This window comes from Carassius gibelio, chromosome A7 (genome assembly GCF_023724105.1).
Source record: "Carassius gibelio isolate Cgi1373 ecotype wild population from Czech Republic chromosome A7, carGib1.2-hapl.c, whole genome shotgun sequence".
NCBI classification, from domain to species: domain Eukaryota; kingdom Metazoa; phylum Chordata; class Actinopteri; order Cypriniformes; family Cyprinidae; genus Carassius; species Carassius gibelio.
Genome location: NC_068377.1, coordinates 36,066,789 through 36,094,568, shown reverse-complemented (window position 1 = coordinate 36,094,568; position 27,780 = coordinate 36,066,789). Strand labels below are relative to the sequence as shown.

The following is a 27,780-nucleotide window of genomic DNA, read 5'->3' as shown; positions in this document are numbered from 1 at the left end:
CTGCCCTTTTCATTCCAGGATTTTTTAGATGGAGGGATAAACTCACCTAAAGGTTTTGACACTTGACAGCTTATATAGCGACTTAGAAATATATTCTGATACTTACCTAATACTTACCGTTTTTTTGTAAATTAGTAGTATTTGCAAGAGATGTCCAGTTTTTACTTTGTGGGTTAGAACTCCTCAGTTATTATTGTGAGTAGTATTATTATTACGCTGGAAAGCATGTCTGGAGAATGGCAAAAAATGATTTTTTGACAGTCTCCACATCAGTAATCGCAAACACTAATTTACAAGGTTGTAGGTAAAAATAAATGATAAGATGGACTTGCTAACATTGAGGCGAAGCCTTGATTTCAATCCCAATGAGATTCTGATCAGACATTATTCTATGCTAAAAATAAATAAATGGTATGGTATCTTTAAGTCTTTTAGGTTAAGATCAACTTTACACAATTTTGCATAAGTGTTGCAAGAGATGGCCAATTTCTATTTTTTGGATTATAACTCCTAATTTATGATCGCAGGTGCCAACATGTGAAAGCATGTTCCAAATCAAAATTTCAAAACTGAGTCAAATTAAAAAGGTCAAAATGACAAGATGGACTTGACCATTGCGCCAAACCCTTATTCTCAATTCAAATCAGATTCTTTGGTATTATTTTAACATTGCTGTACAAACCTGAACAAAAGATTTTTCAAGAATAATGCATAATCACATCTGATATTTTCTAATGTTGTGTTTTTTGTTTTACATTTTCATTAACAAAAATGTTAATGTTCAAAAATGTTAATGTTCTCTAATCTCTTTACACAGACATTACATTCTCAGAAAAAAAAGGTACAAAAGTTGTCACTGGGGTTTCAAAAGGCACAATTTTGTACCAAAAGTATACATATTAGTGTCTAAAAGGTACATACGCGGACCTTTTGAAAAGTTAGCACCCCAGTGACAGCTTTTGAAACTTTTTTTCTGATGCACTTTATGTGAAAAAAAAATATTTTTTTTTTTTTACTGAAGTATTTAACCAAGTATGTATTGATAGAAGGCCAAAGTTTTGATTAAAACTCCTCAGTTGTTATTGCAGGAAATTGACACAAGACAAGTGAAACATGTGAGAGCATGAGAGAATGGAACTTATTTTGCCAAATCAATAATCCCAAAAACAAGGTCGAAGCCTTGATCTCAGTCCAAATGGGAATGGTATTGCATTAGCATTGCAATACAAATCTGAAAAACAAATTTACCAAGAATGACACATAATAAAACCCGAGCAGGGTGAAATGCTGGTTTTATGAATATAGAACAATGTCACATTAAAATAATTTGAGTTTCAATGCTTTTAACATGTCAATGTCGAATTTGTAATTCAGCAAAATTAGAGAACTGTTAAAAGGTCCAAATACTTGTGCAAGTCCACTATTCAAGAAAGTCAAGTCTTTTAATGAAGAATTCGCATCTCAAAAGCACAAATATCCAACACAACAGCAAACGCAGACTGAGTGCGAAGAAAAGACAGACTGAGTATGTGCAGAAAAAATGTCTTTTATTTCTTTCATAATTCAGTTTTGAATGCATGGGTCCTTGGTTTTTTCATCGCACAGTTAACAGGGTTAATGCTTTATTCAGCTTTGTGACATTTACTTTTAACAGTTTCCGAGTGGCATCTGGCAGAAGGAAATAGGCGTTGAAGTCATACTTAGTTCAACATTGTGTTTTTTACAAGTGCAGAAGGTCAGACTAAAAGACCCTCAAAACTCACTTTTCTTCCCATATAATGGACTCGGAAGCCTTTATGCGAGAGATTCTCTTCTCACGGTTCTGCTGAAGTCTCCGGAGCACTGGGGCACTTCCACTCTCCCCCGACCAGGGCAAAGAGCTCGAGACGGGCACGGCTGCGGGTGGATCTGTGAGTGGGAGAGGAAACATCGACTTTAAGCTTTAGTTAACTGCATTAAGTTATAATGCAGCTTGCACAAAATTTCATAACCAACCAATAAATGAAGAAGCTGCTTTTTAAGTGCAACCAATTTGACCAATAAATCTGATTCTAAAAAAATAAAAAATTGATTTCCTTTTCAATAAGCTAATAATGCTATCCCAAAATATATCTTTTTACAATAATAAGACATGTCTACAAACTTTAAGGTAGTGTTCACTGAGAAGCAAAATTGCATAAAACATTAAAACTTGTTTTCAGAGAGTGTATTTTCTTAAGCATAAACCTTGCTTCATGTTTGCCAAATATTCTATATCTTATTTACTTAGACAGCTCTGCCTTTTGGAGGTTTAGTCTACTAATGAACAGTTAAAGGAACACTCCACCGTTTTTTGAAATAGGGCTTATTCACATTATTTCCTACATTTAGATAGGTGGGCAAATGCATTTTTGTGTCAGTGCATGCATTGTTTTAGTTTGACTGGGTCGGCGTTAGCTTAGCTTAGCACAATGAATGGAATCCTTTGTTGCCAGCTAGCATGGCCTGAGTAAAAGTGATCAAAAAAATAAAAAAAACCCACCTAATTACTTCTTGTGGACTGCGTATTCACAACGAGTACAAATAGCGATCCAGATTAACACTAGGCGATTTCCTAGGCAGATATTGGCTTGGGACTATATTATGGGGAAGCACAGGCGAAGCACTGCTGCTTAGGCGAAGCACTGCTACTTCGGCGCAGAGATATCACGCAACACATGAAATCCCACGACTTCCGTCAACATACCGGCGTGAATAGTAGCTGCCTGGCTATTTTCCTTACAGTACACGAATGGCGATGAACATGGCTGATTTTGAGAGAGACGAAGAGGGTGACTTCTCAGACAGCCAAGAACCAGAACCATACCTATTTGAACCAGAGTTTACAGAAGACGAGCTGCGTGCTTTGGAAATAGAACGACAGTAGGAGACTGCGGTCAAGACAGCCGCACTTCAGAAAAACACCGTCAAGCCAGCCGCGAGTGAAATTTATATGCGCGTGTATTAGTTGCGATCGCTCAACAGCCTGAGGACGTGAGGATGAGAGCCAACATGAACTGGTGGTGTGAATGTGGGGGAATATGCCAATCTATGCCGACGGAAATAGAGTGTCTGTGCTGTAGAGAGTGGGACATGTTTTTGCCATTGATGACTAGGCTCAACACGTCAGATCAAGATGAGCGTGCCCGAAGTTGTGTCACATCTACAGAGGATTTCACGGCGCTGATCCATTCTGCAGTACTCGATTTTTTTTTCCGGTGTGACAAAGTGAACTGGAAAAAACGCCCCACGCCGAATGGACCAAATGGACAGCTGTCCACAGAGTAAGTGATTATTTTAATCATGACGCATGTATAGATCGACCCATATTATACCTGTATTCACATAGAGTTGATGTTTTCATGTGTTGCGTGATATCTCTGCGCCGAAGTAGCAGTGCTTTCTTCTGTGCTTCCCCATAATATAGTCCCAAGTCAATATCTGCCTAGGAAATCCCCTAGTGTTAATCTGGATCGCTATTTGTACTCGTTGTGAATACGCAGGCCACAAGAAGTAATTAGGTGGGGGGTTTTTTTATTTTTTTGATCACTTTTACTCAGGCCATGCTAGCTGGCAACAAAGGATTCCATTCATTGTGCTAAGCTAAGCTAACGCCGACCCAGTCAAACTAAAACAATGCATGCACTGACACAAAAATGCATTTGCCCACCTATCTAAATGTAGGAAATAATGTGAATAAGCCCTATTTCAAAAAACGGTGGAGTGTTCCTTTAAAGTAAAAATAGATAAATGCACATGTTATGTATCTATAAAAAAAAATAGATAAATTAATATGTTTTTATGTTTTGTATACCTGTATGTGAGTTGGTTGATCAGTTTTTTTTTTATTTATTCCTAAAAACATTTGTTAAATATTGTAATTTTTTAAAAACATTTATCAGTTCAGTCCCATTTTTTTTATTTATACATTATATAGACACAATATATATACAAGCTAGTATACAATGTTTAAGCTTGTATATATTACAAAACAGGGATAAAAGATGATTATACATGTTAAATCTGGATAACAGAGAATTGAAAATACATGATAAATCTGCAAATAAATTCAGAATTCACTGTTTTAGCTTACGGTATGCTGATGTTTCTAATAATAAACTTTAGGGTTGACCAGTTTCATATAAGATGACGCACATTTTAATGCATCAGCAGTTTAAATGATACATTTGAGGCCTTTGATAGAGTAAAGGGAAAGATGGTACCTTTAGGTTTGGATGGAGAAGGAGGGCTCCCTTTTTCATCACCCATGGCCCGTCTTCTTCTCTGGAGCACCATCTGAAGCTCCGCCTCCCCAACATTACGGCTGAAGCGTTTTTTAGATTCCACCCTTCGAGGGCCAGGCCTCCTCATGCAATCCTGAGGTGAACCAGCCAATAAAGTTACATTAATACAATGAGCAATGAGAGATCATATATGATATTGATTTAACAGTGGTTAAGGGGTGTTTTCCCTAAAACTACCTTAACTGTGGTAAAAGTACTAGCACACGACCCTATTATAAAATGGATGCAAACAGTAATATAATAAAACATTACCAGTGTTTAATAAATACAATTAACAGTAACAGCTATCACTAAATACTGGAGTAATGATGCTGAAAATTCAGATTCGCATCACAGGAATAGATTATATCTTAAAATACATTTAAATAGAAAACTGTTATTTTATATTGAAATAATATTCCACATTGGTTGTCTGTATTTCTGTTCAATTAAATGTAGGCTTGACAAGACTCCGTAATTTTGAACCGATGTGTGTCAAAATATTTGCACCCATATTTTATTTAATTATCTGTCGACCTTGCATACAGCTTGTCTGAGTATTAAAAGTAATCAGTAGTCCACATTTTAAGAGATCTTCTTTTACCAGCATCCCCTGTAACTCCAGCACAGCTGATTTCCGGTTCTCCGACCTCTGCTCCTGTTAACGTCAATTATTTTGATTAATAATATTTTGTCATTTCTGAACAGTTACTCTCTTAAAATATAATTCACAAGCAGTGTATGAATTTGTTTAGGCATGTCACCACGCACACACAGAACAGTAGTATTGAAATACCTTCCATGCATTTTCATCCTCTGACACAGCCTGAAAAGTACAAATATTTTTTTTATTATTCTGTTTAAACAGGCCAATATTTAAGGAATGTCTAAAACATAGATTATCTTAAAAAGGTGTGTTTTATTAACTGAAATCATTGTCCTACTGTGAGAACTGTATGTGATGCACACAAGCTCACGGGAATTTTTTCCACCACTCATTTGATTATTGTCATACAGACAGTGTTGGCGAATCAATGTACAATTGATGTTCAGCAAAACATGTAATAAGTAGCAGACACACCTGTGGCGTTCTGAGAATAGGTTTGAGGACAATGCCTTTCTTGATTCTTTCCATCATTTCATCCACAGCTCTGGACTTCACATCCTCCGTAATAGCGGGATCTGTGAGAAAATGAGCACAGTATTCATAGAGGATGGAAGAGCAGCGCTTGTTGTCTTCTAAATTATTGTATTGTTTCTTTCTGTCAGCTGTTGATTTATCCTTTCACATAATACGGATGTAAGGTATGACTGTCTTACTTGCAGTTTGAGTGGTGTTGTTTCCTCCCTTCTTTCTGTTCCTCAAAGCCATTAATGGGCTAAAAATACAATGGATCTGCTTTTGATAAAGTTTTGGAGATGCTTCCAGTAATGTATTTTATGGTTGAAATTAACATAAACATAAGGTGTTGAAGACTCACTCAGTGACAGTTGAAGATGAAGGAGGAGGTGGTGGAGGTGGTGGAGGAGGAGGAGGAGGTGGAGGAGGAGGTGGTGGTGGCGGTAACAATGACAGAGGATCGGCTGAATTTTCGTTTGTCTCATTCAACTGGTTAGATTGGTTAGATTCGATGGAAGAAAGTTGCTCCATCTCTCTCTGTTTATTCTTGAGCAGCTTGACTGATTGCAAAATAAACAATTTAAATTTAAACATTGCAATTAAAATATTGATTATTTTATAACAAAATAATAATATTTAAGAGTAAAATTGTAGTACTATTACTCCCCGGTGGGAACATTCAATTGCTTTTCAATGGCTCTTTCAAAGCTCTGAAGACATAACGGAGGTCTCAAGCATGTCTAATCTAGGCATCAACTTTTACTCAAATTGTCTTTGGTTTCTCCTAAAACTTGGTGAGAACTGAATACGAGTCCATATTGAGATTTTGATTGCAGACTTTATTATTAAGGCCAATCTGAGTTTGAGACATTGTTGAAATCTCTTTTGAAGAGGGACATATGTGAGATCTTTTTTCTCTGGAGAAAAATCTGAGAATTCGGTCTCCACCTGCCCTACATTTCAACTCTTTACACTTTTTCAGCATCATAATATAGATAACTTTTCAGATAAGACTTACTTTCCTCCTGAAGTGAATTAACAGATTGTTGCGAGTCTTTCAGCTGAATCTCAAACTCGCTCCTCTCTTTCTCGCTGATCTCCAGCTTTGTTCTTACTGCGGCCAGATCGGACAGAGAGTTGAGATCCTGAGCCGCTGTCTGAGAAATCTGTATCGACGGATACAATTAAAGCTAATTCAAATATCACATGACACTGGTTGACGTTTTAGGATCGTTTCAATTGAAAATCCACAAGCTAGCTCTACAAAAAAATAAATGTTTCAATTATAATAATAATTATTAATAAGTGCAAATAAAAAGTTTGGTACAAGTGTAGTGTAAATTAAAAAATATATCAATTATTTACAATGGTTTTTCACGGCTTTTATTTATACGTACAAGAAATGAAGTAAATATCTGGGGAAAACTGGATTGGGAATCGATGCAATGGATTCAAATGTTTCCCAACCACATCAGCATCACAACTCCACATCTCGGATATGAACACCTGAATACATTGACACACTCACCTGGTTTTGGTAACAGAGTCGTATCTCTTCCAGAGCTTTGCTGATTTCAGTCACTTGACTCAGAGCTTGTTTTAGTTGTTTCTCAGTCTCTGCGTTCTGAATCTGTCTCTGGGTTTCCTGCTGTTTCACCAGCATCTGTAAGGAAAAAACAATCTTGATCAATCAGTCTATCTATCTATCTATCTATCTATCTATCTATCTATCTATCTATCTATCTATCTATCTATCTATCTATCTATCTATCTATCTATCTATCTATCTATCTATCTATCTATCTATCCATCCATCCATCCATCCAGCCATCCATCTACATGCCAAACCTCAAAAACCTCTCTTCAAATTTTCACACTTACACCACAGAAGGTCTAAACATCCTTCAGACTCATTTTTATACGTCATCATCCAAATTTCATTTCAAAGACCTTTCCAGCATTATATTTTATTTGTTGAGCTCAGTGAGCATGTTAATTATTTATGTGAATTATCAGAAAGTTTTCATTCAGCACAAAACCTCAACAGAATCAGTTCAGTTTGGGAAACCAAAAATCATCCATTATCTCCCCGAAATTGCAGATTACAAGAAGCGTACTTGTTGAAAAGCAGAAATGGCGATCAGGAAAGGGAAGTGGAAGTTCGTCATGTGTTGGACTGTTTGGACTCTCACTTCTCACCTCCATTCACTGCCCTTTCGTTCAGCTCGCAAGAAGAGCAGACCTAAATCACCAAGTGTGACCCCTGTGGAGGTGCAATTACAAGGAAAAGTGCATGTGCTTGGCGAGTAAACGAACGCATCTCTTTGTGCGATGACGCCCTATATTTTCTCCCTTTCGAATTAGTCCGTCATTAGGCTCTCTATGATGGGAAAAAAACCACTGAACGTGAAAAAGATGAATGTGTTTTCAAAACACAAATGGAGGGGGTGGCGATAAAGAATGTCATTCAAGCTGTGTGGTGTGTGGCCGCACATTCAGAATGAGTTTGAGTGGTGCGCAAACCGTCGGGGTCCCTTTCACAGGTGAAGGCCCCCTGTTGGGACCCCATTATGTCTGTGTCTGCAAATGGGGAACAATATACACAAAGCTGACAAAAGAGATGTCGGATAGGAAGTGTCAAACAAGGACAGGGGTTTAAAGAGCTGCCGAATTTCAAACTGCTATCTTGATGGGTGCTAATTAACGCAGGAAGAGACGAGGGATGCAAAGACAGATGCCACCTTTATGTGGAGATGCTCATTTAGACTGAATGAATACAAAATGGACTAGTATTAACAGAGCCAGCTGGACTGCAGTGGTCAAAGAGTGTGTGCTATCCCAACCCAGTGTTTTCTCTTCTTTGTTTCGTGTTTGTTTCATTAATGAAGGTTCACAGTCATGAGTGTGAATTGACCGGATCCAGCCCAGATCTCTCATGGCCCTTGTATACACTTGACCAAATCGGAAGACAGCCCACTACATCCATTCTACTCTATATTGATTCAGATATTGTCATGTTGTCTTCCAGGGCATGTAGGCCTTTGAGCGAGAAGTGTGTTTTAATGTCCAGATTAACTAAACTGTTAGGTAGGCTAGCTATCATATGATTATGTATCAGTATAAATATGTTTCTTGAATTTTTAACAATTTATTTAATTATGAGTTTATTTCTTATGCTTCTGTTATGATTATTTTTATTTTTTAATATGTGGGCTATATATAAAGCACACTTTGAATTCCAATTTGAAATGTTCTATACAAATAAAGTTGTTCTGACTAAAAAAAAAAGTCAACAAAAAAGGTGTGTTTGCCCCTTTAAATTGTTATTTATTTTTTTTTTTTACAAATAATATCTAATAATTTGATATAATAATTTATTACAATTTATATATATATATATATATATATATATATATATATATATATATATATATATATATATATATATATATATATATATATATATATATATGCCGCTTTTGAAATGTCCAATTCAAACACACTTCTGCGGCGCGTGAGCGTCAGTTGAGGTTAAATAAGAGTCCAACGTTTTTCCGGAGAGTGATTTCAAATAAATCACAAATAAAGCGGTTATCACTGAGAATTCGTTACAAACTTTATCATCAAGAAACTTAATGTAGCCTACATGAGGAAAAGGGTTCGTATTTACATCTAGATGGAAATGAACCTACACGGAACTGAACCCAAAGACCAAAGTATATAACTTACTAAATTGAAATTTAGTAAGATTTGCCGAATAGACAGTTTTAATTTGTCTGTCACTGCTTCTGGATTGTGGAATTGATAGACGTCCGTCAGTGGGTGAGTAACATTATTTGCGCCATTGTTCGCTACTTTATGAAAGCCAAATTGGTAAAATAATGTTTTTATAAAGTATTTTCAGTCAACGCGGTAAACATAGTCTCTGCGTGATGAATGAATATGCTACAGACCACATGTCAAAACGGTAAAGGAAAGGATTCTAGTCAAGACGTGACACAGACCAACGTTTGCGTAATATCTTGTCTGTTAAACATGCAGATGCTTCCTTCTCCACTTTTAATATCCCACGAGCCTCTGTGAAGTTTGCCGTTGCTTGAAAGAATCAAATTGCTTCTCAAAGGGCATTTGAAAAGGAGTAAATTCATTCATAAGCGTTGTTAAACCTTGTTATTAGTTTTTACTGTGCGTTTTGTTTATGATAAAGAATCAACAGTTTAAATAGCAGATCTGCAAATATAAATTTTTTTACATTTCATTTTCATGCTCAGATGAGTTGTTGACCACTGTCTTCATAATATATAACTGAACTGCATGAAAAATTGCACTGGCTACTTCTGACAATTGTGATGGTTTGATGTTTTATATATATATATATATATATATATATATATATATATATATATATATATATATATGGAGGTGTTCATCGAGTTTGTACAGTGTGATCATGATAGATTTGTATCGAAACGCATGATTATTGGGGAAAAAGCAAGCACAAAGGTCCACCCCATCAGTAGGGATGTAAGCAGATTGTAAGAAAATGTAAGAATAAGATCCTTTCCATGAGATTGTGTTGGACCTCGTATATCAGAGCGTCCAAAACTTGTACATGCTCAAACCATTAACTTTTATGGCTGTGTTCATACATAACACAGAACTTTTCGCAAGTAAGAAAACTTGAGCTGCAGCCCATTTGCTGCCATTTTGGCAACTGAACAAAAACAAATGTGTAATTTATAGATGAGGGGTATACTGTATGTGACAAAGCACCCATTCAATGACTGAAGTAAGAAGTCTTTGCAGCTTTATTTATCTAAAATCTGTTGTCCTTTTTTGCAGTTTTGCCAAATTACATATTCATTATTTGAGATTTTTACATCTGTAATTCAAAGAGTACCTGGTGTGCAAAAACTTCAGCATGCTGCCTGAGTCCTTGCTCTATTTCGAGCTTCTGAGACATCTCTGTAAACTCTTCTGTAACCAGCTGGGACACTGGGGCATGAACACACAGAGAAACTACCATCAACCTGTTGTTCTGTAGGTGCTCATTAATGGTGAAATATATTTGGCTCACTCACCTCTCTTCATTTTATTCACAGTCCTGCTCTGCTTACTGAACTTCCTCAGAAGGGCCTCTTTCTCTCCGACCTCCAACACCAACTTAAGAATAGAATAAGAGTTCGAAGTTTCTTGAATTCAGTGTCTTAGAATTTCAACCCACATATAAATGAAAGTAGGGCATTGACGAGACCCATAAAGATCCCTAAATTGAAGTAACATTGGTAACATAGTTTCCATTGCAATTTTGGGGTTAATTGTTTTCTCTGACATTTCTGACCATTTGCAGGCACCTAGCCATTATACCTTGTCCTTCAAATCTTCCTTCTCTTTCTTAAGAAGCTCCACCTGTGCAGTGAGTTGAATTTTTTCCCCGAGTAACCGGTCTACAGATGACTGAAGTTCTGTACAAACACATTGGAGATTTTGAACTGTTTAACTGTGTCTATTCTTAGACAAGATTATGCATATTTCAACTGCTTTCGAGGCTTGTAGTATATAGAAATTAGGCTACCTCTAATTTGATTCTGACTCATGAGAAGTGGATCTTCACTGCTCTCTTCCTCAGAGACCAGCTCAGAGCTGGGATCAGCCTCGGGGTCCAGGTTCAGGATGGAGAAGTTTTCTGGCATTTCTGAAATCAGGGGAAGTATAGCCTGGCTTTGCCTCTTTAATACCTTGAAATCTTTATTCACCTGTGGGTTCAAAAGTTTTACCATTTTAAGCATCAGTATCCCTTGCCCCTTTATTTATTAATCCAATAAGAACAATATACTATATCATTTATAACGGTGAATGGAGTATGGCACCATTACCCAGGTCCATAATTTGCTTTGAGTTTCATTCTTACATCATCATTAAAATATTTTTTTTTCTTTACTGCGAAAACATTTTTAAAAATCGAAAGAAACCTTTTAAGCTAAAAAGAACATTTTGTACATTGGAAAGTTTCTATGGATGTTAAAGGAATAGTTCACCCAAAACTGACTAGATTTGGGAAAAATGTACACAGCCTCAGGCCATCCAAAATGAGTTTGTTTATTCATGGGAACAGATTTGGAGAAACATAGAATTGCATCACTTGCTCACCAGTGGATCCATTGGAGTGTATGGGTGCCGTCAGAATGAGAGTTTATAAAAGCTGATAAAAACATCACAATAATCTACACAACTCCATATATATATATATATATATATATATATATATATATATATTTATTTCTTTTTATTTATTAATTTTTTTCTCAAGATGTTAACTGGACTGGAGTGGTATGGATTTCTTGTTGGTAATTGTGATGTTTTTATCATCTTTTATAAACTCATTCTGATGGCACCCATTCCCTGCAATGGATCCATTGGTGAGCAAATGTTGTAATGCTAAATTTCTTTAAATCTGTTCTGACAAAGAAACAAACTCATGTATATCTTAGATTGCCTAAGGGTGAATATATATTTTTTGTGAATTTTCATTTTTGAGTTGACTAATAACTAGTTTGGAGAACATCATAGGTTGTAATTAATATAGGGGATGTGAAATAATCAGCAAGCCGTTAGATTTGTGAGAAAAGGGAAGTGTGACTACCTTCAGTGCAAAGGCCTCTGCGGTCTCCCTGCATGATCGCTCAATCTGAAACTGCATCTCTAACACATCCAGCTCCTTGAGCAGTTGAGCAGAGGCTGAAAGTAGTTATATAAATCAAATGGACACATTTTCAGTGACACTTCAAGTAGTTGTGGCAAGGTGATAACAGTTCAATAACAGTTAAGTTCTCAGAATATCTTTCATTGTGAGACTACTGTTTTTCCTTCTGTAGATGAGTTGAAATATAAGGATATTGCCAAAAGACTCCCACAGATATCTCACCCTCCTCCATCCTTGACAACTTTTCATTCGCCTCATCTCGCTCTTTCTCCAGAATCTCACACTGTATAACAGATTATACAATGACAAATAGTTATTTTAATACTTAAATCCATTACTGAAATATTGAGCAAAACACTTAAGAAAGGATTCTGTTTGTGGAGAATGATTGCATACTAGCATAACAGGACAGAAAATTAACCATTATGTGCAACTTTATATTGTATTTAAGACTCTCACAGTTGAAAATGTATTTCCCGCAATTGTGATATCAGTTAATGTTATTAAGGCATTGCATCTTGTAGCTGTAATAAGAAGGGGCCTCCAAAGAGGCTGGTTTTATTTGCTTCCACATTGCTTTTGAAACCTCTATAATTTACAGTAAGAATTTCGTACACAGCTAATTGTCTGCATTAGAAGATGACCAAAACGTGTGGCATACAGAAGATCACACTGTGTAGAATATCATAACCCATAATGCATTCTTATCAACATTGACTTAAGTATGCAACAATGTCATTTGACATTAATGTAGTATACTGCTGTTTAAAACATTTATCATTGCATGTTAAATGTTTTTACATACTTTTTTAAATAGTGTACACTAAAAGTGTGAACACAGCCACTCTCAGATTTAAGCAGATATTACCTCAATGTCTCGTTCATCTTCTGAAGACAGGATGTTCTCCTCTTCAAAATCTAAGAGGCAACAGATGAAGTCACACTGTTCATCTGTTTCATACACTATATTTACAGTATTAGTAAAAGGCAACCCTTTTGTTCTGTAAGTGAAGTAATTCATTTCCTACATTACTGTGCTAGGATCACTGGACTGACAAACATATTTTATTACCCAGCTCATCCAATAGACTAAAAATCTATTTTGAGAGTTTTTAAAGTGAGAAATAGTGAATGTATCCAACCTGAAATTCTTTCGTCTGGTTCAAGATTCCACATGATTTCTCAAGCTTCTTCTTCACGTCTGATCTTCTAGATCCCTCTGTGTTTCTGTGTCTGTCACTCTGCGTTTGACCAGGCAGTCAGGAGGAAGAACTGAAACTAACTTTAGTGTACTCCTCTGCTTTTACTTCTTCCCATTTTGTTACGTAAATTGATACAAAAGTCCATTCTGCTTTGCCCTTTATGGTTAACAGAGTCAACAATGGCTATTTAGAAAGGATATGATAAAGTAACAATCATCATTTGTCTGTAGATGTCCTCGACCCTTGGTGAACCTTGGAGCCTTGGTTTAAGGACAATGCAATTTTTTTAAAAACAAAATACATTTATGAATTTAGATGATTATTTGGCTTTTGCACTTGCAATTTCTCGAAATGGGTGCATTTTACAGTGTAGAACTGATTGAATGAATGAAGCTGCAAAACTAGTCCACTGATTAAAGAATTCAGTTACAATGCAAAGAGTGAGTAATTCATGCCATTACCATTGCTTCCGTTACACCTTTAGACCGGAGACTTAGAGAAGATGTGTGAAAAACTTTCCTAACTGCTCCCCGGGTGCCGCAGCAAAAATGGCTGCCCACTGCTCCGGGTGTGTGTTCAGAGTGTGTGTGTGTGTGTGTTCACTGCTCTGTGTTTGTGCACTTTGGATGGGTTAAATGCAGTGCACGAATTCTGAGTATGGGTCACCATACTTGGCTGAATGTCACGTAACATCACTTTCATTATATTTTATCTCACATATAAAGAACATATTTGTCTGCTATTTTGGAACGTGTTGATATTTTCATGGTGGAGCTGTTTTATATCTGTACAATACCTAAATGGGATTGCATATTGGATCATTTTAAATACAGCAGTTCCTGTGTTCATATACTTTGTTTCGAAGCAAAAGCAATATTTTTTTGATAATCTTTTCCATTAAAAAAAAAAATAATAATAATAATAATATATATATATATATATATATATATATATATATATATATATATATATATATATATATATGTATGTATGTATATGTGTGTGTGTGTGTGTACGTATATCCAGTCAAACATTGTGACTTTGAAAGTCCAAGCCAATATGAATGCAAAGGGCAGCAAGAGGAGTCGATGCAGTCTGGCATGTAACATTAAAACTGAGTTTATTCAGTTAGTTTGGCCTTCGTATGCTAAATCTAAAAGATAATCAAAAGCCTGCCTACACAATCAGTGTGTCTTTCTTGTGAATACGTAAAGTACATCTAGATATCAACCTTCTACGCACACCCTGACAATAGAATCTAGTAAATTCTTTAGTTTACTCGCCAGACTGATATATTACTTTATATACAGTATGATTTCACCAAATCAGCTTATCTTTGTAAACTGACACAGCTTCTTAAATCTTAGCTTCTATTATGATATTATGATAATTAAGCACTATTTAATGATAGAACTATAGTTATTAGAACTAAAACTTGGCAACCATTCATGAATGCATATTTGTTAATTTAAAGGCACAATAGACACTTTTCACAGTGACGTCAGCTAACTTCCACTTTCCTGCACATTTTTATTATCTGTACTTCCGTTATACCTTTAGACCGGAGACTTGGAGAAAATGTGTGAAAAACTTGTAATATGAAAGGTGTTAGTTAAGAGTTAAGACTAATAATGTGAATGAGTCGGGTGCAAAGATTTTTATTTATTTATTTATTTATTTTTGCATCTACTTTAGATGGGTGGCTTGCTTGCCACAACTGCTTGCTTTCAAATTTGTATGACAACGATTATGTGTCAACACAAAATACATACTTGAAACCTTTTCATTTGTTATTTTAAGCTTATGGTGAACTATTCTTGTACATACAGTACATAGGACATACATAACTGAATGAAAAGGCTTTCTGTAAACACATGTAAATGTCTAAAACAGTTTATTTGAGAAATATATCTAACCAACTTAATCTAACTGCAATAGAGACAGTAAACAATGTGTGAGAGTCGCAGTGCTCCGTTTTCAACACCTACCTTGACTTCAAGCGGCAAATCTCGCTGATCGGTATTCGATATTCGGTAAGACGCATAGTATGCTTCCTTTACATATTTAGTTTTTTGTACAAGCTACACCTTTAGGTATTTTTTTGTAATTATGAATTAAGACCTGTAGTGCCTTTTATGATCCCTTTTTTTGTTTGTTTGTTTTTTCTTGAGAGGACATCCCCACTTCTTGTTTTTTTGCCAGGTTTTGCTGTTCTTGGTGATGTGTTCTGAAATTTTGCCTCCAGGTTCCCAAAAGCACACATACTCAGAGTGCAACATTACAGAAATGAGAGTACATTAGGATTAAACATGACATAAAGAGGCTGACTGATAGGGTGTCACGACTGGGTCATTGGGTCATATCATCATACCATGCGAGGGGTCCGATTTATCGACTGCTTACCCGAACACAAACATACAGCGAACATTGATTAAATCAGTTAATATCAGCTGTGTGCTTTACAACATAAAGGGCCAGGGTTTTCTCTTGTTTCGAATCGCATAAACTGATCAGCGGGACAGAAGGCAGAGCGAGAGGGAGGAAGAGGATGGGTCAGATTCAGGACTGTAAGATGCGATGTGATGTGACAGGGCAGCCTGGAAGATACGAGTGGCCCCTCAGTGACTTCACTGCGCTTTGAAAACAAACCTAAATTTGGTGATGCCAGAAGGGCAGGTTTTTATAAAAGAAGAATCACACTTTCTTTTCAGCGATAGAAGCTTGTTTACGAGCTGTTTGTCAAAAATAACTATTCATAATTAATAATTAGTCAGAAATTCAGCTTCAGCTGTTTGATGTCAGATGGGTCTCCTTTCTGTTTTCTTCTCCTTTACTGAATATTAACTACATTTCTTATTTTTGTGCTGTTTTTCAAGCACTGCTATTTTCTTTAGGAAATACAAATCTAGCTGCTATTGGTTGGCTGTACAGGCATTGTCAATGAGATGATTAGGATATTGGACTTCATCAGTCATGATTGTACTTGGCCTGTAGGTGGCGCTCTGGCCTTGTGTGAACGGAAACCTGTTGCTTGTGTCTCCCCTCATGAGTCTTATTCTTCTCGCCATGAACCAGTACACAACTTTCAGCTTGAAGTGCTTGATTTTAAGAAAACCGCAGTGGTATTGAGTTGGTTGATGCTTGTTTCTTGAGCTGTTCACATGATTTACTCAGTTCTCACTTAATAGTGTTCAATTTCACTAAAAACACCCATAAATATTACTATATTTACATCACTTTAAAGAGAATAGGGCACATATTTGGTGACCTGTTATTTGCACGGCTACTATACACTAAAAATCCCATTAGAAGGAATTATTATATGTTTCATAAACAATATCTAACATAAAAAGGCACAAATAATTCCATTGAAGGAATAATTATATATTTTAGATGAACATTTATCTAAAACCCCATTTGGCCTGTCCTAGCCATGTTCCACACCTTTTTGAATATATCAGTTAGTTAAAATCATAAAGCAATATCATAATTTTGATATTAACATTTTGAATGAATTGAATTGTATTAATTGAAATAAAGTTTTAATAATGGAAGTTGCTGCATTAAAATCCCCCTTATTAAAAAAAATGGACACAGTAAAAAAAAAAATGAATGAATAAAAATGGAATTTTATTAAAACCACAACATATGCTACTTTATTTTGAGCCTTTTCTGCATTTACACAATTTACACAAACATTTCACAAAATTAAATAGTCGATTAAATTATTGAATTCATTCAAGAAAACTATTTTTTTTCTTTTATTTTTTACATTCATTTGAATTAATTTAATTTGACATGCTCAGTTTTCAAAAGTTGTAGCAAAAAAAAAAATATATATATATATATATATATATATATAAATCCAAATTTATTACAAAATCACCCCTGCCTACAAACCAACATTTGATCACAAAATGTAATATAGGCTTAATTTACAATCCTGTTATAATTATTATCATTATTATTAATATTATTTTATTTTAAGCGATTTAATTGAGGATTTTCTTGAAGATTTTCAAACCATATTTTGCACCCTGTTTATGTAAAGTGTCTTCCTGTCAAGTGTTGTACAAAAACTAGAGCCTGGCATTCGCAGACAGGATGTGATTGTGATTGTTGTGCACGCAGTGGTACAGACAGTATGTCACAGTCTTTAAAAGATGCTGGCTGGGACAGAGGAAGATATCTAGACGGGGACAGACCGGCCCTGTGTCCCGATGGCAACGTCACAGGAAGCAATGTCTGGCCCGGCACGCAGTGGTACATTCACCAGACAGCTGTGACTCATGAGAGAAAGAGACATAGACACACAGTGAGCAGGTGATGGATGAAAAATATTGTCATGTTAACTGTGATTTATTGTGATCCTCAATAGGGAACAAAACAGGAAGTCCCAGACGACTAGGTTTTTTTTTAGTGAGTGTGATTTTTCCCTGCGGGGTATCAACACCAGCCTGCCACCTGTTTCAGGCCATGTCTAAGCCCCTTTAAGGCCTTTGTCTCCTCCTCTGTCCCGACATCCGTTCACTGAGCAGGATGAGGATGTAGCCCCATATCAGCGGGAGTGAATTTATGTAATCCAGCCCTATTGCTCAACCTCTTGTTCTTCCCTTTTTCTAGATTTCTCTCGTATCTGTTCTCACTTTGTTCTCTGTTCTCTGTTCTCACTCAGTTTCAGTTCACATTCTTTATCTGTGTAACAAATGATCATTCATTCATATTGATGAGGCATTTGCTGCTTAGTAGTGTGTGTACAAAGAAAATAATGTAAAACAAAACATTCTTCAGTACAACCCTACTTCAATAAAGATAAGGAATACAGAGAAAAGGTAAATATATATATATATATATATATTCTACTTTAAAAAAAGTTTTTTTTTAAATAAATTATTTTATTCAGCAAGGATGCATTAAATTGATCATAAGTGAGTGTAAAGACATTATAACATTACAAAAGATTTTGATTTTAAATAAATGCTGTTCTTTTGAACTTTTCATTCATGAAAAGAATCGTGAAAATAAAATATATTATGGTTTTTCCACAAAAATATGAAGCAGCACAACTGTATTGAAAATTGTTATAATAATCAGAAATATTTTTTTGAGCAGCAAACCAGCATTTTAGAATAATTTCTGAAGGATCATGGGACACTGAAGAGTAATGATGCTGAAAATTCAGCTTTGCGTCATATAAATAAATTAAAATTTTAAATATATTCACATAGAAAATGGTTATTTAAAATTGTAATAATATTTCGCAATTTTACTGTTTTTACTGTATTTGTGATCAAATAAATGCAGCATTGGTGATCATAAGTTTATAAGACTCAAAAACATTCAATCTTTTAGTCTCCAAACTTTTGAATGGTGGTGTACGTATTCAGACATAAAATAAAAACATCAGTGTTACCAAGGAAACAGTGAAGAGCTTAAGATTACATTTATAAAATGTCATGTGTGAAACGAGCAAAACAAAGTAAAAATACTGGATATTTCATTAAGGCTGTCATTTTGTTAAATTATGTCTTTACCTTCCATCATTTAATTTACATTGTTTTGGACTGTTTTATTTGTACGCATACAAGTGTAATTTTGTTAAGTGTTTGAATTTTTTTGAAAAAAGTTTTAAATATTGTTAATTGTGCATATAAATGATAAACACAAAAAGTATTGATATGGAGTATATTTATGGTATATTAAAGGGATAGTTCACCCCCCAAAAGATGGTCATTTACATAATTATAACATTTGAATATTATATGATATTTTGAATACTGTTGTTAACAAAACAGTTGTTGTAATCCATTTACATCCATAGCATTTTTCTCCCCTGAGTCTGTTTGGTTACCAACATTTTATAAAATATCTTCTTTTGTGTTCAGAACAGAAGAAATACACGTATACAGGTTTGGAAAAATTTAAGGGTGAGTAAATCATGACAAAATTATTTTTCAGTTGAACTATTCCTCTAAATTCTAGATTTGAAATTAGCTTTAGCCAGCAAAAAGAGAATTTTTTTATAAATAAATAAATATTAAAAAAAAAAATCAAATGATAGTGATTTCAGCCCATAACTCACTTCTAACTTGACAATTCAACACTGCTCTCTTTTAATACAGAAGAGCAATAATAATGCTGCACAGATGTTTGGTTAGATAAAGAGACTCCCTCTCTCTCTCTCTCTCTCTCTCTCCGGTCTCTGTTGAGACTCTCTCAAACCTCCATTAGTTCTGACGTGCAGGACCACTGATTCTGTAAAGGTCAGGACCCCGCGCTGCAGGTCTTGGCAGGGTTTCAGAGCAGCATAATCACATATCTGCGTGCGAGAGTCCAGTGCTGCCCACTGAGTTCCTCTTCTTCTTCTCTGCCGCTCCGTGACATGCTCTCACACCCAACAACTCACCGACCGGCTCTCAGATTCTCTTTTGTGCATGTTTTGATTTTGTTTTGTATTATTGTGAAATTTAATAGCAATTTCTGAGTGCATTCAGTGTAAGTGGTGTTTTCTCAGAATGCTGAGTTATTGTAGTTGTCAGGCAGGTCAGGTTTGGTTTCTCTGCTGTTCTGGGTAATTGCTGGTGTTTGCTTGGGTATACTCGTGGTGGTTTAAGGAGGTATCCATGTGTTCTGGGTGATTGCTATTTGCTTCTTCCCAACTACCTAGGCAGCCTAAGTTGGAGTGTGCAGTATTTATTCTCTAACATAATATCGTAATTGTTGTTTTAGATATCTTACATATTAATGTAAATGCATTAACTTTGTATTCACTGCTCATAGTTCTAATAATAATGACCATAACTAAACCATTTTCTCTTCTCTCAGCTTCCTTAACTTCCTGAAGCTTCCCACGCTGCTCCTGGAGTGCTGTAGCCCATCTTTCCTCTGTGACCAGCCGGCAGCTCTCGGCTGTTAGTGCCTGCCAAGCCGTTAAGGGGACCGTTTCCCTCTCACAGGCTACGTTACAGTCTGTCACATGAGGCGGACACTCTAGTCCTGCCGTGCTTTATTTGCTGTGGCACTGCAGATTACTTCCACAGTCTGTGTCTGCGCTGCACATCCAATTCAATTAGAGCCCATTAGTGCTTCCCCCGCCTCGCTGTACAGCCCCTTCTCACTGCGTCTGTTCATATATCTGAAGAGCACATCGCTTAACTCAAAATGTGTTACTCTAATAAGCACTGAATTTTGAGTGACTGATTTTATAATACTTTTCAGTATTCAAAGGTTTTAAGTTTATGAGTATAGTATTGCAATGCCTTTTGTAATGTTTGCTTAGAATTTGGCCAATAACAAAGTATCTTTTGAAGCAACATAATGTTGATTTTTGCTTTTTTGAAAAGTCTATGCTTCGGGACAAATGACTATGTTGCCTAAATAATAATGAAACAGAGATATAGCATCATATGTTGAAAAAACTTTCGATGTAAGACTGAAATGCCTATGCAAACAAAAAACATAATGCAGTGTTTTAAGATATTAGATTTTTTTATCCTTCAAAAAAAATCTGATTACTTAGAAAAGTACATGAAAACAAAATTTTAAACATGCACATTTTACAAATTATGTTGTGCAATATATGCACCAAAGTTAAATTTTTTTGTTGTATTCATACTCAAATAATGATGAAATGTTTGGCTCTGGTCTGTTCCATCCCCCAAACTCAGCCTAGGGATGTTCATCACAGCTTCCTGGCATGATTTCCTGATGATTCTTGCAATCTTTCCTCTAGTTCACTGCACGCCCCCTCCGCCCAGCCTCTGCACACCTTGTCCTGGCAAATTAGTGCGAAAGAGAGGGGGCTGCTTGGGTCTTTAAGCATTCCAACAGAGCAAGATGTTGATGATGGGTGCTTCAGTTCAGCTGATGGTGAAAAAAAAGAAAATCGACGACAAAAGAAACAACATAAATTCTGGTTCTTTGCTGGCTTCCATAGTTCCATGAAGAACCTTTAATATCTTTAGAACCTTTACATTCCACAAAAGGTTCTTTATAGTGAAAATAAGTTTTTTAAATGTTTATAACACTTAGAATAAAATGTGGTTTCTTTTAAGAACTGTTCACTGAAAGGTTCTTTAGGGAACCCAAAATGGTTCTTTAATTGCATCGCTGCAAAAACCTCCTTTTGGAGGTTATATTTTTAAAAGGGAGAGCTTCTGAACGTCCTTTTTATTTGACACTGAGCTTCCTTTTCTATCCATAGCTATTTGGTATTCAGTGAATTATGTCTAACAGAGAGGTAGAATTAATGTGAGACAAGCTAAATCAAAAACCCCTTTGGTTTTAGTCATTTTACGTCTAAATAATTGAAATTTGCACAACACTTTCCCCTTCCTATCCTTCTTTTTTTTCCTCTAATAAAAGCAGTTTATATGCCCGCCTTCTCTGCGGGGTCTAATCTGGCCTGACAGCTTCCTCTCGTAATTGGTGCTAACACCCAGATGGACGGGGCTCTAATTTGCAGTTCCCAATAAAGAGAGGTGGCTGAGGGTGTGGTGGAGAGGGGGGAAGCCTTGATTTGTTGGTTATAGATACAGAAGCAGTAAACACCCCAGGCCTCTGGGCCGACAGTTTGAGCAGGCTTTTGTTCACACGTTTGTTCAAAAGAAGCGCTCTCTTCCCAACCTCCCCCTCCTCCAGCTGCCTCTCTCTCTTTCGCTCACACACACACATACAGTCTATTTCCTCGGTTTCATTCAGTTGTTCCTCTGTGCAGCACTATAGCCGGTATGAGCCTGTGTGTCTTTGTCGGTGTGTAGATGGGTGACCATAACCTCTGGGTCAACGGTCAGATAAAGAGAAGATATGAGGTGTTTCTTTGACAGCAGACATATAATTGAGCTGCCGTCACACTTTGTCTATCAGCTTATCTATCTATCCATCTATCTATCTACCTGTAGTATCTTTAGTTTTGTCTATCATTCTATCTGTCGGTTCATCCATCCATTTCCAAATACATTCAAAGTTTGTCTTAAATTAGTCATAATAATTTCTTCAAATTTCATTCCATTTGAATTCATTTCTTCAAATTCAAATTGCAGTTCTGAATTCTGTTTGCTTACTTCAATTCAAATTCAAGAATTGAGTATTAAAGTTCGCTGCACCACCCTGCTGTGTCAGATAAAGTTTAAAGGGGGGGTGAAATGCTCATTTTCACTCAATATCCTGTTAATCTTGAGTACCTATAGAGTAGTAATGCATCTTTCATAACTACAAAAAGTCTTTAGTTTTATTATATTCATTAGAGTAAGATAGTCTGTGCTTTTTTTTCCCGGAAAAACATGAGCGGCTGGAGGCGTGACGTGTGGACGGAGCTAAAGAATCACGAGCGCCAGTAGGCTTTTGCGTTGAGATCGTCTGAGTTGCATTACCGTGAGGAAAAAAACCATCATCCAAAACAAACCATGGCTAACAGTCAGATTCAATCGTTTATTTATGATCCAGAATCAGATCTAGAGGCTGAAACTGAACGAGAGCAGCAGCAGCAACGACTACAGCAGGACGTCTCTATGTGGTATGTATTGAAACTGTATATATTTGCTTAGCGGTTTTGGAAAATGACTAAGTTCCACTTTATGTCGTCTTTTTTTTTTTTTTTTTTTTTTAAGGTGTACATTCGGAAAGTGCAGTTTTATGCCAACATTGCATGTTGTTTACTTGATGTGTTTACACGCTGATAGCTAAGTTAACAACACAGAGATATTTGAAGCAGTTTTACTCACCGCCTGCGATTCCAACACACGATCGTGACCCTTTTTCGTTGCGACTGCATTATCCTTAAGAAATAAACGATACGCAAATCCGTCGTCAAACTGGGCCTTGTTTGTAAAACAAGCATCTTCGAAATGCAGGGAACAAACAAAAACACTTGCACAACTCTGTTGATGCTCTGTAAAAATAAAACTCCATCCACTGGTACCTTAATGCTGTTAAAAACACACTTTTTTTGTGACAATTCGGTCTCTCGCTCTGATCAGTGAATGTCTGTGCTCTCAGTGCTCTGCTATACGGGAGCGCGCGCTCTTCCGGGAGAAGTGCCTCAGGACCCATATAAGGAAATTCCGCTCCATCTAACGTCACACAGACCCATACTCAAAAAACATTTTCAGAAACTTGTGACAAACCGGAAGGAGTATTTTTGGAACAAAAATACTCCTTCAAATGTACAACTTAATTTTTTAAACTCTGTCCATGTTTAGAATGGGAATCCAACTCTTTAACAGTGTAAAAAACTCAGTATGCATGAAATAGCATTCCCCCCCCCCCACTTTAAGAAACATGAAACTGCTTGATCAAACTGACATTAACTTTCATGCACAAATTCTAAAAAAGTTTAACCGAAATTGATGTTAGTTGGGTGACTTCAATGTGTTCTTTCAGTAGTCAACTCTTAAAGAAAACAGTTTGATCAGTTCATAGTACCACTGATCACAGGAAACGGTTTAAACAGAGTTATTATAGAGTAAAGCGAAGACTGCACTATGAAATCACAGCCCAGCTTTTGAAGTACTGTTGTGTGAGAGCCGCGGTTCAGTAGTGCATCACACTGCACTGTGCAAATGATACAGAGATGCAAGGTTTAATTGATTTTGAACAAATGTTAGAGGACACAAAGCAAATTCATAGTCTCTGTGGAGGAGAATTGATCACACAGATGGAGAAACCGTCCTTGGCTTAGAGCTTCATGTAAAATTGGGGTCATTAGGTCTAAAAAAATGGGTGGATTTACGTGAGGAATTGACTTGTTTTCATAGAAAATGTGACAATCAACATTTTATTCAGCACACTGATGTTTCCATTTGCAGAAAACCAAGAACAATAGTTTTTTTATTCTATAAATTAATTAATCATTGCAGTATTATGGACTAGATGTGAGAAGCATAAAAGCAGCAAATGCTTATATAATACACACCTTAAAAAATGTGAAAGGTTAAAGAGTAAAATATATATTTCCAGGATAAACAGTACATGAATGTACCAGCATTTCTAAGTGAAGGTTTTACACATTTCTTCCCACTGGTAGTAAATTTGAGCCATCGATATCAGAAACTACTTTAGTTTCTCTGTTACTGAACAAACAATGACACTCCTCTCTCTTCTCTTCAGCAGGTGCTCTTCGTTTTAATGCCGTCAACTCTCTTCAGCTCTCAGGAAATATCTGTGTTGTTGAAAGAGCCGCTGTGTGTTCTCAAACCCAAACGTTTGTTTCTCATTCTGGCCGTCAGGTTTGGAGTGGTGCTCATCTCATTGTGGACCAAACCTTTCAACTCAACCAAGTCCAAACATGTACACACACATCTCCTGTGTCTTAAAGAGCCCCCAAAAAAAGAGTTTCAAAGGAAACGAGGAAACAAGAACACAATTTTTTACTTTAATTTGCTGAAGAAAATGGCAGTGGTGCTTATGTGAATCTCACTGCCACAATGCTGGGGTGATGCTGGTCATTTGAGGTGTTTGAGTGGTTGCTAGGATGATGGAATGCGGTAGCTAAACTTTGAGATTTTTTTTATCACATTAATAATTAGATGTTTACTGATTTATCGGTTTTGTCTATTAATCAGATCTGAACAAAAATTCATTCTAAAAGTTTTTAAAGATTATGTCCATTGCTGGAGCAGCTGAGAAGGATCCGGTGTGGTGCCATAATCTGGCAGGAGTGAAAGAAAATTTGGCAAAACACCGGTACCTTTATACAGTGCGAGAGCGGCCACTAGAGGTGGAAACACTGACACCATGTGCTGAATTTTTTGACAATTGAGTGAAAGTGAAAGTGAAAAGTGATGTGAGATTCAGCCAAGTATGGTGACCCATACTCAGAATTTTTGCTCTGCATTTAACCCATCCAAAGTGCACACACACAGAGCAGTGAACACACACACACACACTGTGAACACACACCAGGAGCAGTGGGCAGACATTTATGTTGTGGCGCCCGGGGAGCAGTTGGGGGTTCGATGCCTTGCTCAAGGGCACCCAAGTTGTGGTATTACAGGCCCGAGATTCGAACCCACAACCCAATTGAGGCTGCGCCCTGCACAGAATGGGGAGCTTCAGATGTGGATTTAAAGGAGTCATGAATTGAGAAATCCACTTTTAGTTGAGCTTTTGATTATATAAGAGGTCATCGTACTAAAATATGAAGTTTCAAAATTGAAAACGCCCTTGTTACTGAAATAAAAGCTTTTATTGCCGCCAGGCCCAGCACACACCAGATCCTGGAATGTGCCTAATAGATAGATTAAACAACACCTCCACAGAAGAATATCAATGCTGTAGCCCCGCCCACTTATTCAGTAAAGACATAGTAGGGAAATAATGTAAGTGGCACTAAACCGGATTGAGGAACCAAGCAATAAACATGCTGTTAAAGACCGCAAAATATTTGCGATGCTGTTATAAAGTTATAATAAAGTTCAGCATTGTTTAATTTGAAATGATATTTGTTTTCATTTAGTATCTATTGTAAAAACTATCGGTTATCGGTTAGTGTGGTCCAGCCTAGTTAGCGTTATCTGTAAAATAAGTTGATCTCTAATTACTATACAGTTTCTAAGAAGTTTTGAATGGTCGCTAGGGTGAAGGAATGCGGTTGTTATAGTTTCAGTTTCACATCACTTTACAGTTTCTAAGGTGTTTTAAGCACTTGCCCTATACCAGATAGTTTCTACAAATGGTCGTGTTGCTCTTTTTATTATCCGCCATGTGAACACCGTAACTTTGATCGATTAGAAATGCAACAGCAAACCTTTTCTCAACCAAACACACAATTTGATATTTCATTCAGGTAGCACAAATGAAGCAGGACAAGTCACGTCCTGAAACTGAAGTTTAATCCTTGGGGTTAGGGGTTTGTTGGAGGGATCGTCTGATCATTCTCTCTCATTGTGTGCATGGCTTCCTCCTCCTCTGCTTCTTTCATGGCAGGGTCGACCACTTGCGCAAAGTCTGTCAAAACAAGCAGCCTTCATCTTTCCTGAGCTGAAAAATTCGACCCTTATAGCGCACCCTCCTCTTGCTAATCCAAAACCTTCACAGCTGATTCGTGCCCCCCTCCCCGTGACCTCCGACCCCACGCACCTCTCCCTGGGTCACATGACTGGTGCAGGTGTGGAGAGGACCCCAGCCCCGTTGCCCCCCAATTAGCGACCCTAATTAGTGACAAAACCTCCTGCAGGGTCACTGAACAGGGTCTAGGGAGCGCAGACGGGAAGAGTGAGCGGAAGGAGGGAGTGAGAGAGAAAAGAATCACACAGGAAAAGGGAGGGTGGCGGCTGGACAGTGATGCGTGGTTAAAGGCGTGAAGACCAAAATGGCTTTAACACTGAAAAGGAGAATATTGCAGATGCTGATGCACAAAGTTGCTTTAACATGGCTCTTTTTTTTTTAGCCAGGGTGGTGTTTGAATTGTTGCCAAGCTGCACTATTGAGTGTGGATAAATACAAAGTTTTTATGTTCCCTTTCATTTTTCTTTGAAATGTTCTGGGCTTAAAAGTCCAGCATTATTATGCCATTTTCTATAAGGGATATTTCAGCCTATGAAATGAGTGTTCTTTCATTTTGTGTGTCATTTCAAAGCTGTTTGCTGTAGAAAAATGTTGTCAAATATCAAGAAGGCTTGACAATTTGTATTAAAATAAAATCTAATTTGCATGAATAAAAAGCTACCTAATGTTTAACTGGTTTGCTCTAAGTTACCTTGTGTACAGTGAAATATAGTACTGCAAAATACATAAGTTGTAGTTTTTGGAAGTAAAAAGTAAGATTTATCTTATAATCTACTGCAATAACATTCAACAAGACAATATGTTTACAGGAAAGTAATGCTATTTTATATATACATAATTTGTTATATAATTTACATTATTATTACTTTTATTAATATATATATATATAAGCATAAAAAACATTTTATTTTATTAACACTGTACTATGAAACTTACCTGAATGCTGCCTGTAATACCTTATTTTAACAGTAAGTATCTGGCATATTTGTGTGAATTTATTTTGTATCAGCTGGCTTCAGATTAGTGGGAAATTTCTTTCACATGTTTTAAAGGATTTTAACACTATGTGGCTACAAATGCTAGATGATATGAAGAAATGCAGTTAACCATGTACATATGCAGATAGACTTTAGAATAGAAGCAAATGCCAAAATCTGATTGATGTTATAATATTTATTTATAATTTATAATGTGCTGGTAAACCCCACTTCCTGAAAACAAACCAGATGAGAACGATCATCTTAATGAACACCTTTCCTATCAGTTCCTCACCCAATCATTTTATTTATTATTTTTTTAACTACACTAAAACCACCAGGCCACCCATCCAGTCCCCGTTCCCTCCATCCGTCCACTCCCATGAAGAAAAGATGGCAAAAATTTTAATTGGCACCCTGGAGTTGATTGTCCAGGCGAGACTCTGAAAGGGAGAGCAGTGCAGGGAGGAGA

The 27,780-nt window shown here is 36.5% G+C and overlaps 1 protein-coding gene across 1 annotated transcript; it reads right to left on the bottom strand.

The window, feature by feature from the left end:
- Window positions 1-1,526: 1,526 nt before the first annotated feature.
- On the bottom strand, window positions 1,527-13,423 carry shtn2 (shootin 2). The gene is made up of 17 exons (XM_052602780.1): window positions 13,267-13,423; window positions 12,993-13,042; window positions 12,347-12,407; window positions 12,065-12,159; window positions 10,997-11,177; window positions 10,789-10,886; window positions 10,503-10,584; window positions 10,322-10,416; window positions 6,950-7,084; window positions 6,440-6,587; window positions 5,783-5,981; window positions 5,622-5,680; window positions 5,383-5,483; window positions 5,098-5,127; window positions 4,906-4,959; window positions 4,242-4,395; window positions 1,527-1,908 (listed from the first exon to the last, which is right to left on the bottom strand). Exons 1-17 carry the CDS (start codon window positions 13,298-13,300, stop codon window positions 1,760-1,762), a joined length of 1,725 nt encoding a protein of 574 aa, XP_052458740.1. The 5' UTR covers window positions 13,301-13,423; the 3' UTR covers window positions 1,527-1,759.
- Between the last annotated feature and the right edge of the window lie 14,357 nt (window positions 13,424-27,780).